The sequence below is a fragment of the Epinephelus lanceolatus genome, chromosome 17 (assembly GCF_041903045.1).
Source record: "Epinephelus lanceolatus isolate andai-2023 chromosome 17, ASM4190304v1, whole genome shotgun sequence".
NCBI classification, from domain to species: Eukaryota; Metazoa; Chordata; class Actinopteri; order Perciformes; family Serranidae; genus Epinephelus; species Epinephelus lanceolatus.
The window spans coordinates 14,299,817-14,312,669 of NC_135750.1; the positions used below are offsets into that span (position 1 = coordinate 14,299,817).

Sequence of the window (12,853 nt, forward strand, 5' to 3'; positions counted from 1 at the left end):
TTGGACTCAGAGGTCCACAGTCCTCTTTTCAGATGAAAGTAAATGTTGCATTTTATTCAGAAATCAAGATCCCAGAGTCTGAAGGAAGAGCAGAGACGCACAGAATCCAAGTTGCTTAAAGTCCAGTGATGATTTGGGGAGCCCTATCATCTGCGGGTGTTGGTCCACTGTGAGATTGCACTATAGGGTCACTACAAGGTCCCTACTTTATCCTGCCTTTGCCCTTACCTTTTACCTGACATGTAACACTACAGCATCTGCCTTTAGTGTGACATATAACATATGCATCAGCAGCACTTAATAAACAATAACAACGGCATTAACATGGCCATAACAATCATTTACCGTCCCTGTTATATGGTTGCTGATTCCATCCTCTGTGCGGAGGGTAAGGAGCTCCTGGAACTCATTGTATTCCCAATTTACAGACATTTTCAGCCACTGTTCCTCCTCATTGATTTAGCTGCTAACTTTAGGCAATACCGTCACCAGACAGGTTAAAAAAATCATGATGCACAGGTGCATGGAGACACCTGGGACCGTTTTCACAAGCATTCTGAGAATGCTCTCAGAGAGCTCCTAACTCAGCCTAGAAATGTTAAGTAAGGAGTCCTAGCTTAGGAGTGATTTGGGAAAGTACTCAAAGCAACTCTGAGCAAGGAAGAGACAGACACTTTTAGCTGAGTGAGGAGGTGCGGTTGACCTTGTATGATGCATTCTTTTAACAGGTGTGATTGGTTGTCAGATACACAGCCCATTATGAGCCAGGAACTGCCCATTGGTTCGACAGCCCATTGGTTCGACAGCCCATTGTTCCGACCATATTAAACTCATTGTTCCGAAGTCCGTTCCGAAATCATCATGATGCCCTGTGGTTAAGGTCTGGTTAGGTTTAGGCACAAAAACCACTTGGTTAGGGTCAGGAAAAGATCATGGTGTGGGCGAAAATGAAAAAGAAAGTGACAAACTCATAAGCCGTGAGCCTGCTCCGCCTCAAGCCGGTCGCGGCGCACCATACGCCCGCCGCGAGCCGTTCAGCACTGCGGACAGTCGGACTAATGGGATGTCGAACCAATGACATGGACCCTTATGAGCCTGCACAGTGTGGACACCCAGTGGAAATGAAATGAGCTGCTGACTGTGAAAGTGTTGTCATTGTTAGTGTGATCACTGTGCTGACTGAAGGTTTAACACAGACCAAAGTCATCACTGCTGCACTGATGCATTTTTACAGTTTTCCAAATATCTTAGTGTTGTGATTGTTTTATGTCTGGTGTTATAGTGTTAGGTGGGAAATGTGTGTGTATCTCTAATGAGATCGATCACAAATATTATCCCTGCACAAACTAATCTGTGGCATTTCATTAACTCACTGTCATCTAGTGTTTGGAGAATATTTCTCTGACCTCTTTGTGTTTTCACCATTTTCTTCTCTGATTAAGAAACTCTTAAACCACTTGAAGTCCTCCTCTCCACTCCTAACAGTTTTTCAACTTAGGAGCTCTTTTAAAGTCTAAGATGCTTTGTGAATAACTTTTATCTTTACAAGGAGCTAGTCTTAACTTTAAGGGGAAATTCTAAGGAAACATCAAACTACTCAGAATTTTCTTAGAATTTCAGCACTAAGACGATTTGTAAATATGGCCCCTGGTGAAGACTGGCAGGAGCAGAGAGAGAAGTTTGAAGTGATAACACAGTTTTTCGTTGGACTGTATCTGCTATTTCAGTGTGTCAGGCTCCAACATGCCTGTTGATTTATAGTACAAACTTTGTAGGACAATAAATCAGCAAGACAAGTCTCATGTGCACATATTTTGAAGGGTTTCTGTAGTTATTTTGCATCAGTCTGGTGTTGGTTGCAAAAATATTAATCAGTAGCTCTGCGGTGCAGAATTGTGTCTTGACAGATGACAGACAGATCACTTCAGTAAGAGACTGCAGATGGAACAGATACTTGTTTTATGTTTTTGTGCCATTATTTTGTTATGACCAGTTATGTTGTGCAGCTCCTCTAAACTTTTAGCTGAGGTAAAGGTAGGCAGTCATGTCGGATACTTAATTGGAAAAACATAAGCTAAATTAACCCTTCAAATTCACCATGTATGTCATAACTGGCCCACAACAGAATAATGCACCCATAAGCACTTGAAGAGAAACTGTGAAAATATTTACCTGCAGCAGCAATCAGGTGTTGTTCTCACTTTGTAAGAAAATTACAGATGTGTAGCTGAGATCAAAATGAAGGCCGATGCAGTTGGATGCAGACTGAGCACAGGGGCTGGAAGTAAGGGGCCAAGGAAGGGGCCATTGCCGCTCCACTTTACGCTCTGGCCCACATTCATTTAAAGTCACGGATCGCTGTATTGTGACAGGAATGATCTCATCCTAAAATGGTCTTTAATTTTATAAGAGATTATTTCAGAATATAAAATGGTATCTTGACGCGTCTTTACCACATATTGCATGTTGGTGGCTGACCACTTCTGTGCTATCTTCTTTAGATGAGGAGGTGTAGATTAACCCACAGTGTTTCCTGACTTACCATATTTATTGTAAAGCATCTGGAGGCATCACAGATTGGTACAGAGGACTTATTCTGGTGTGGACTTGCAGCTTTCAAAGGTAAATGTTGTGACATTACTTTTTTCTGTATGTAGAGATTATTTGAAATATTTTTTTAACTGCAGAGTACAGAATACTGTGTTGAAACCAACTGTGTTTTACTTCATTTGGATTATTATCTGTCTTTTTCTTTAAATTATTAAAAGAGAGAGTGATTGTGTAACAGTGTAACAAAGATGTGTTTGATGAAATGGCAGAAAAGGTTCCAAAAAAACATGCAGAAAGCTACAGAGTTTTGAATTGAATAAAACTGTAAGACAGAACAGAAATGGAGATTATTCGTCCATGTGAACCTCTTCCTCCATAATCAGAGGGCAGAGGGGCATTCAACAAGTAGTGGAGCATCGAGTAAAGAAGACGGTCAAAACGTCCTAAACCTGTTTACATGAGCATTAAACATTACATTAAGTTACTGAAACAACTGAACAATGTTCTGTGGCTGCAGAAAAGACCTCACAGCAGCATATACAATATTGTAACCAGAACATGTTGTACCTGAAACTGTATTATTAGGGGTATAGTGTACACTGTTCAGTGATATCACTGATCAGTATGGTCACTTTCTATAACTTCATCTCTTAAACAACAGGTTTCACTCTGAAGAATGGAAGAAGTCAACATTTACAACACTTCACAGGACAACAACAGCAGCTATACCTATGATTATGAATATTATAAACAAGTTGCATTCATCATGAACGTGGTGACGATCATCATCATTTGTGTCGGCCTTCCTTTGACCCTTGTGGCCATCTATGCTGTTCGTTCTCTGGTATGTATATTTTTACTTTTACCATATTTATTTATTTACTGTCTGTGCCAAAATCTTGATCTAGGTTAGGGGCCAGGTGTCAGGGGACTGGATGAATTATTGTAATGATTTATACATTCACAGGAAAAATATTACTGCATAGTTACAGTGCACATAAAGCTCCCATTATTAATCTGAATATGCCAATATTTGGAATTTGATGCTGGTCATGAAAACAGCATATTCTGTCTGGATATTCCAAATAAAACATGTGGGATATGAGGGTATTATTCAGGTTTGAGGAGTGATCCCATGTTCCACGGGCATGTTTATCAGAGTATGCACGGCTGCATGTAAACATGAATATTAGTGGAATATCCTTTTATATTATCCATGTAAAGACCTTAGTAGGACTATTGTCTTTTCAGAATAAAGGCAAAAAACTGAATATTTTGTGCATGTAAACCTAGTCAGTGACTGTGTGTCTTTTCTGATATTTCAGACAGCACAAAACAGAGTGTGATGAAAAGTGAATAAATGGCTCTGATAACAAATTCTGGGCACAGCAAAATGACACATCTGGGAGGAGGTGGACCTCATGTTCACAGCTGCTTTCTAACGTGCACCAATGTTTTCTTGCAGGTGAAAGACGATCATGTTGTTCCGATCTACGTCATCAACCTTCTCATTACCGACCTCATTCAGCTCTGCTGCTTGATCACTTGGGTGCTACCTGAGGACTGGATACTACCTTGGACTGAACTGATTTCATATATCATGTACTTCTATTGTCTGGTGGCCAGTATTGGTTTCATGGTGTGCATCGCCCTGGAAAGGTAGCTGTCTGTCTATCCAGTATGTGTGTACCTACTTCTGTGTTCAGCCATTGTATTATGATATCATTCTGAAGCTGTGTCTGTCTTGTATTGCAGGTATTTGGTCATCGCCTGCCCACTGTGGTACCGCTTCAGACGAACCATCAAGGTTTCTGTGCTGGTCTGTGTTGTGGTCTGGGCCCTTCCTGCCGTGATTTTCTGTCTTTTTATTGCTGCAAGGAACTCAGCAACCATCAGTGGCATCCTCCTCCTCCTTCCTCTCCCACTGTTCATATTCTTCCTTGGTGGGACCCTCAAAGCCCTGTCTGCTTCCATCTCTGTCCACTCTGACGAAAAACGAAGAATTGTAGGAATGTTGGTCCTGGTGCTGCTTATTTACACACTGTTGTTCCTGCCCACCATTATTTTGTTCCTGGCACGGGGAAGCAGTGGTATTGATGAACGTAAGCTACGCAACCTGTCTTTAACATTTGTGAAGTTTAGTCCTCTGGCAGACTTATTTCTGTATATTTTCATGAGGAAAGGGACCATTGACAAGCTGTTGGCTTCTGTGTGTTGTTGCAGAATGGACAGTGATGATATCAGCAGTCCAGTGTGAATGATGACAAAATGTCTACAGTCAGCTTCATGTAGGCAGAGAAAGAGAGACAGAGATCCGGGGCTATTCATAAAACATTCAGGGCTGAGGCCTCAGACAGCCAGGCTTAAAGATGCCACTGGTTATAGCTAATGTGTGTCTGTCCCAAACTGTGTTTGTTTTGCTTTTTTAATCTTTATTTTATACAAATAGTTTTGCTGTTTTCGTGGGAGGCACCTAGGAAGTGATTCAGAGCAGGATTACGCAACAGCTGCAATGTGCTTAACAATATTGATAAATTCTTACTTCACAGTGATGCTAATGGAAAAACAGAACAGCAGGAGTAGGTACTAATTCATTGACATGGTAAAATGAAGTCAAATGAAATGGGTCAGTGTGTTGGTGCATGTATGTCGACAAAGTTGTCAAGAAGAACCAGTGACACCCAGAGACAGTATTGGTCACTGACGTGACAGATGATTGTGGGCTTAGATGTCCGGGCTGATTAGTCAACACCACAGCACACATCTTGTGCATCCATGTATTGCTTTCATTGCTGATGCTGTTCCACTCCCAGTTAAAGATGACTTTGGTTTTAAATAAATCAGCTTATTGTATACATCTGGTGTGGACTCCCTTCCTTCACATTCACTGAGCCAGTTTGTGTCAAGTATATTTCATGTGCATAAGGCCAAGAAGATAAGAGATATGAATCATGTGTAATTATCAGATGCTACATATAAAATGGTAAGTTCGATGTTTATGTTCTTTAATCTGGCTATAACTGAAGAGACACTCTTTCTTTTATCCTTTTGAGGCAAATGTAACAGGCATACACTAGTTTTAAGTGCTGTTTCTAACAGCTGCAGCATTTGTAGTCAAACACTTACTAATGAAATGCTGTTGAAACAATGGTTGCTATATAAAGTAGATGCCTTTAGCCTTATTGTAATAGACATATACGAATCTTTATAATTGTAAATTACCAATACACATGATCACCAATATGATCCACATGATTGAGGATATATAAACCTGCAACAAGCTCAGCTGCTATTTATTCATCAGAACAGCAAAGTCTTGAATATACAGACTTAACATGCATGGGCTGATTACAACTTCCTTTGTGGTGTTTTATCAACCCCACTTCCCTCTCGCACTAATGCATATTATGCCTTACAGGCGCATCTCAAGAAATTAAAATATCGTGACAAATTTCAATATTTCTCGTCAGTTATTTCAGAAAGTGAAAATGGTACATATTGTGGACTCACACAGTCCTGAGAAGAGGAAGAGCTCTCATCAGCTAATTAACTCAAAACACCTGCAAAGGTTTCCTGAGCCTTCAATCTGTCAGTCTGGTTCAGTGCACACAACCACAACCATGGGAAAGACTGCTGACCTAACAGTTGTCCAGAAGACATTCATCTGTGGTCATTGCTGAAAGGGCCAGCTGTTTGCATTGGACTCAGAGGTCCACAGTCCTCTTTTCAGATGAAAGTAAATGTTGCATTTTATTCAGAAATCAAGATCCCAGAGTCTGAAGGAATCGCAGAGACACACAGAATCCAAGTTGCTTAAAGTCCAGTGATGATTTGGGGAGCCCTATCATCTGCGGGTGTTGGTCCACTGTGAGATTGCACTATAGGGTCACTACAAAGTCCCTACTTTATCCTGCCTTTGCCCTTACCTTTTACCTGACATGTAACACTACAGCATCTGCCTTTAGTGTGACATATAACATATGCATCAGCAGCACTTAATAAACAATAACAACGGCATTAACATGGCCATAACAATCATTTACCGTCCCTGTTATATGGTTGCTGATTACATCCTCTGTGCGGAGGGTAAGGAGCTCCTGGAACTCATTGTATTCCCAATTTACAGACATTTTCAGCCACTGTTCCTCCTCATTGATTTAGCTGCTAACTTTAGGCGATACCGTCACCAGACAGGTTAAAAAAATCATGATGCACAGGTGCATGGAGACACCTGGGACCGTTTTCACAAGCATTCTGAGAATGCTCTCAGAGAGCTCCTAACTCAGCCTAGAAATGTTAAGTAAGGAGTCCTAGCTTAGGAGTGATTTGGGAAAGTACTCAAAGCAACTCTGAGCAAGGAAGAGACAGACACTTTTAGCTGAGTGAGGAGGTGCGGTTGACCTTGTATGATGCATTCTTTTAACAGGTGTGATTGGTTGTCAGATACACAGCCCATTATGAGCCAGGAACTGCCCATTGGTTCGACAGCCCATTGGTTCGACATCCCATTGTTCCGACCATATTAAACTCATTGTTCCGAAGTCCGTTCCGAAATCATCATGATGCCCTGTGGTTAAGGTCTGGTTAGGTTTAGGCACAAAAACCACTTGGTTAGGGTCAGGAAAAGATCATGGTGTGGGCGAAAATGAAAAAGAAAGTGACAAACTCATAAGCCGTGAGCCTGCTCCGCCTCAAGCCGGTCGCGGCGCACCATACGCCCGCCGCGAGCCGTTCAGCACTGCGGACAGTCGGACTAATGGGATGTCGAACCAATGACATGGACCCTTATGAGCCTGCACAGTGTGGACACCCAGTGGAAATGAAATGAGCTGCTGACTGTGAAAGTGTTGTCATTGTTAGTGTGATCACTGTGCTGATTGAAGGTTTAACACAGACCAAAGTCATCACTGCTGCACTGATACATTTTTACAGTTTTCCAGATATCTTAGTGTTGTGATTGTTTTATGTCTGGTGTTATAGTGTTAGGTGGGAAATGTGTGTGTTTCTCTAATGAGATCGATCACAAATATTATCCCTGCACAAACTAATCTGTGGCATTTCATTAACTCACTGTCATCTAGTGTTTGGAGAATATTTCTCTGACCTCTTTGTGTTTTCACCATTTTCTTCTCTGATTAAGAAACTCTTAAACCACTTAAAGTCCTCCTCTCTACTCCTAACAGTTTTTCCAACTTGGGAGCTCTTTTAAAGTCTAAGATGCTCTGTGAATAACTTTTATCTTTACAAGGAGCTAGTCTTAACTTTAAGGGGAAATTCTAAGGAAACATCAAACTACTCAGAATTTTCTTAGAATTTCAGCACTAAGACGATTTGTAAATATGGCCCCTGGTGAAGACTGGCAGGAGCAGAGAGAGAAGTTTTAAGTGATAACACAGTTTTTCGTTGGACTGTATCTGCTATTTCAGTGTGTCAGGCTCCAACATGCCTGTTGATTTATAGTACAAACTTTGTAGGACAATAAATCAGCAAGACAAGTCTCATGTGCACATATTTTGAAGGGTTTCTGTAGTTATTTTGCATCAGTCTGGCGTTGGTTGCAAAAATATTAATCAGTAGCTCTGCGGTGCAGAATTGTGTCTTGACAGATGACAGACAGATCACTTCAGTAAGAGACTGCAGATGGAACAGATACTTGTTTTATGTTTTTTGTGCCATTATTTTGTTATGACCAGTTATGTTGTGCAGCTCCTCTAAACTTTTAGCTGAGGTAAAGGTAGGCAGTCATGTCGGATACTTAATTGGAAAAACATAAGCTAAATTAACCCTTCAAATTCACCATGTATGTCATAACTGGCCCACAACAGAATAATGCACCCATAAGCACTTGAAGAGAAACTGTGAAAATATTTACCTGCAGCAGCAATCAGGTGTTGTTCTCACTTTGAAAGAAAATTACAGATGTGTAGCTGAGATCAAAATGAAGGCCGATGCAGTTGGATGCAGACTGAGCACAGGGGCTGGAAGTAAGGGGCCAAGGAAGGGGCCATTGCCGCTCCACTTTACGCTCTGGCCCACATTCATTTAAAGTCACGGATCACTGTATTGTGACAGGAATGATCCCATCCCAAGATGGTCTTTAATTTTATAAGAGATTATTTCAGAATATAAAATGGTATCTTGATGCGTCTTTACCACATATTGCATGTTAGTGGCTGACCACTTCTGTGCTATCTTCTTTAGATGAGGAGGTGTAGATTAACCCACAGTGTTTCCTGATTTATCATATTTAGTGTTAAGCATCTGGAGGCATCACACATTGGTACAGAGGACTTATTCTGGTGTGGTCTTGCAGCTTTCAAAGGTAAATGTTGTGACATTACTTTTTTTCTGTATGTAGAGATTGTTTGAAATATTTTTTTAACTGCAGAGTACAGAATACTGTGTTCAAACCAACTGTGTTTTATTTCATTTGGATTATTATCTGTCTTTTTCTTTCAATTATTAAAAGAGAGAGTGATTGTGTAACAGTGTAACAAAGATGTGTTTGATGAAATGGCAGAAAAGGTTACAAAAAGACACAAAGCTACAGAGAGAAATTACCACGACTGCATAGACATTTCAGGAAGTGAGTCCACTTAGCTCGAAGAGTTTTCTGTTGATTATATGTTATGTAACCCAGGACAGGATACAGTCAGTTTATGATTCAGTTAATGTTGTTTCTGTAAAATAAGAGCATGAATCAGCACATAAAAGACACTGGAGATTATTCGTCCATGTGAACCTCTTCCTCCATAATCAGAGGGCAGAGGGGCATTCAACAAGTAGTGGAGCATTGAGTAAAGAAGACGGTCAAAACGTCCTAAACCCGTCTAAATGAACATTAAACATTACATTAAATTACTGAAACAACTGAACAGTGTTCTGTGGCTGCAGAAAAGACCTCACAGCAGCGTATACTATATTGTAACCAGAACATGTTGTACCTGAAACTGTATTATTAGATTCAGTTATACTAGTCCATACCCATTGGTAGCTTTGTCACCTTCTACCTATGCCAGTCCTCAATGCCTATGTGCAGTGCCGTGAGTAGAAAAACGTGGGACAGACAGAATGACTGACTGACAGTTTCCGTGATTACGTACAGCATACCATACCATGACTTAGTCACACCAAAAATTAGGAAAAATTTTAGCCATTTTTAAGCTTTTTATCAGCACTGTTCTCTTGTTTTGAGGCAAATGTGTTCCTCATGAGGAGAGGCATCTCTGTGCAAAGTTTCATGTCTCTACGACATACGGGGCATGAGATATGCCCATTCAAAGTTTGCAATTTCAATCGGTTACTATAGCGTCCCCCTTTGGCCAATTGATATAATATTGCTTCATTCGCATCCTCCCATGACCGTCTACCATTGTGCCGAATTTCACATGGATTGACCAAGTCAGTGAGGAGAAAAACGTGCAACAGACACACAGAGTTTTCGTCATTATATAGTAAAATTAGCAGAAATCTAACAAATATTGAGCTTTGATTTTTTGATATCAATGAACAACATGGTCCCTTTCTATAACTTGATCTCTTAAACACCAGGTTTTACTCTGAAGAATGGACAAATGGACATGAATTATTATTTGAAACTGTACAATTTAATGAAACAATATTAGCAGATAATGCAACAAATATTGAGCATTGAGAATTTTTTTTTTTTTAAAAATTGTGGATGTAGGCCGACGGTATTTGTGTTCGTGTGACCTTGCACAACACTGCTTTAGCGATATTGCGAGATAACGGCACATATTAGGCAACATGTTCCATTTCCATAACCTCATCTCTTAAACAACAGGTTTCACTCTGAAGAATGGAAGAAGTCAACATTTACAACACTTCACAGGACAACAACAGCAGCTATACCTATGATTATGAATACTATGGAGATGATTATAATTATGAACAAGATGAATTCATCATGAACGTGGTGACAATCATCATCATTTGTGTCGGCCTTCCTTTGACCCTTGTGGCCATCTATGCTGTTTATTCTCTGGTATGTATATTTTTATACATGTAAACCTAGTCAGTGACTGTGTGTCTTTTCTGATATTTCAGACAGCACAAAACAGAGCGTGATGAAAAATGGCTCTGATAACAAATTCTGGGCACAGCAAAATGACACATCTGGGAGGAGGTGGACCTCATGTTCACAGCTGCTTTCTAACTTGCACCAATGTTTTCTTGCAGGTGAAAGATGATCATGTTGTTCCGATCTACGTAATCAACCTTCTCATTACCGACCTCATTCAGCTCTGCTGCTTGATCACTTGGGTGCTACCTGAGGACTGGATACTACCTTACCCTCAACCGATTTCACATTACACCTACATCTATTGTCTGGTGGCCAGTATTGGTTTCATGGTGTGCATCGCCCTGGAAAGGTAGCTGTCTGCCTATCCAGTATGTGTGTACCTACTTCTGTGTTCAGCCATTGTATTATGATATCATTCTGAAGCTGTGTCTGTCTTGTATTGCAGGTATTTGGTCATCGCCTGTCCACTGTGGTACCGCTTCAGACGAACCATCAAGGTTTCTGTGCTGGTCTGTGTCGTGGTCTGGGCCCTTCCTGCTGTCATTTTTTGTCTCATTATTGCAGGGAACACTATGACCAATGCTGGCATCCTCCTCCTCTTTCCTCTCCCACTGTTCATATTCTTCCTTGGTGGGACCCTCAAAGCCCTGTCTGCTTCCATCTCTGTCCACTCTGACGAAAAACGAAGAATTGTAGGAATGTTGGTCCTGGTGTTGCTTGTTTACACACTGTTGTTCCTGCCCAGCATTATTTTGTCCCTGACATGGGATAACAGGGGTTTAGATAAATATGAGCTAAGCGACTTGTCCATCACATTTGTGCAGTTTAGTCCTCTGGCAGACTTATTTCTGTATATTTTCATGAGGAAAGGGACCATTGACAAGCTGTTGGCTTCTGTGTGTTGTTGCAGAATGGACAGTGATGATATCAGCAGTCCAATGTGAATGATGACAAAATGTCCACAGTCAGCTTCATGTAGGCAGAGAAAGAGAGACAGAGATCCGGGGCTATTCATAAAACATTCAGGGCTGAGGCCTCAGACAGCCAGGCTTAAAGATACCACTGGTTATAGCTAATGTGTGTCTGTCCCAAACTGTGTTTGTTTTGCTTTTTTAATCTTTATTTTATACAAATAGTTTTGCTGTTTTCGTGGGAGGCACGTAGGAAGTGATTCAGAGCAGGATTACACAACAGCTGCAATGTGCTTAACAATATTGATAAATTCTTACTTCACAGTGATGCTAATGGAAAATAGAACAGCAGAAGTAGGTACTAATTCATTGACATGGTAAAATGAAGTCAAATGAAATGGGTCAGTGTGTTGGTGCATGTATGTCGACAAAGTTGTCAAGAAGAACCAGTGACACCCAGAGACAGTATTGGTCACTGACGTGACAGATGATTGTGGGCTTAGATGTCTGGGCTGATTAGTCAACACCACAGCACACATCTTGTGCATCCATGTATTGCTTTCATTGCTGATGATGTTCCACTCCCAGTTAAAGATGACTTTGGTTTTAAATAAATCAGCCTATTGTATACATCTGGTGTGGACTCCCTTCCTTCACATTCACTGAGCCAGTTTGTGTCAAGTATATTTCATGTGCATAAGGCCAAGAAGATAAGAGATATGGATCATGTGTAATTATCAGATGCTACTTATAAAATGGTAAGTTCAATATTTATGTATATAAACCTGCAACAAGCTCAGCTGCTATTTACTCATCAGAACAGCAAAGTCTTGAACATACAGACTTAACATGCACGGGCTGATTACAACTTCCTTTGTGGTGTTTTATCAGCCCCACTTTCCTCTTGCACTAATGCATATTTGTGCCTTACAGGCGCATCTCAAAAAATCAAAATATCGTGACAAAGTTCAATATTTCTCGTCAGTTATTTCAGAAAGTGAAAATGGTACATATTGTGGACTCACACAGTCCAGTCCCACATTTCCTCTCTACCTCCGAAGATAATGATAGCCAACACCTCCTCCGTGTGCTGTAGGTGTATCATTGACCTATACTGCATGTTGCAACTTACCATATTTATTAGAAACTTAGCATGCTGAGGACACGACGGACTTTCATGTAGAAAATTCATTCAGGTGGAGCCTTTCAGCTTTCAAAGGTAAATTTTGTGACATTATACTATAAAGCTTTTTTTTGTTTGTTTTTTTCTGTAAACATAAAGGCACTATAAACAGTTAGGAAGTGATTATGCAACATTTAAGAAGCTGGCAGCTTTGGGCTGTAGCTG

The 12,853-nt window shown here is 40.6% G+C and overlaps 2 protein-coding genes across 3 annotated transcripts; both read left to right on the top strand.

Annotated features, from left to right (window-relative positions):
- Positions 1 to 2,567: 2,567 nt before the first annotated feature.
- On the top strand, positions 2,568 to 5,405 carry LOC144458355 (G-protein coupled receptor 4-like). Its single transcript, XM_078160640.1, has 4 exons — positions 2,568 to 2,622; positions 3,212 to 3,394; positions 4,016 to 4,209; positions 4,306 to 5,405. The coding sequence occupies exons 2-4, from the start codon at positions 3,227 to 3,229 to the stop codon at positions 4,805 to 4,807; spliced, it is 864 nt and encodes a 287-aa protein (XP_078016766.1). The 5' UTR covers positions 2,568 to 2,622; positions 3,212 to 3,226; the 3' UTR covers positions 4,808 to 5,405.
- Positions 5,406 to 8,812: 3,407 nt separating this feature from the next.
- Positions 8,813 to 12,135, top strand: LOC144458356 (G-protein coupled receptor 4-like). Of its 2 annotated transcripts, XM_078160644.1 has the most exons (4): positions 8,813 to 8,872; positions 10,355 to 10,555; positions 10,750 to 10,943; positions 11,040 to 12,135. In XM_078160644.1, the coding sequence occupies exons 2-4, from the start codon at positions 10,370 to 10,372 to the stop codon at positions 11,536 to 11,538; spliced, it is 879 nt and encodes a 292-aa protein (XP_078016770.1). In that variant the 5' UTR covers positions 8,813 to 8,872; positions 10,355 to 10,369; the 3' UTR covers positions 11,539 to 12,135. The 2 variants fall into 2 exon arrangements, with proteins under 2 accessions (XP_078016770.1, XP_078016771.1); XM_078160645.1 differs by lacking the exon at positions 8,813 to 8,872 and having other exon boundaries at positions 10,254 to 10,555.
- Positions 12,136 to 12,853: the final 718 nt, after the last annotated feature.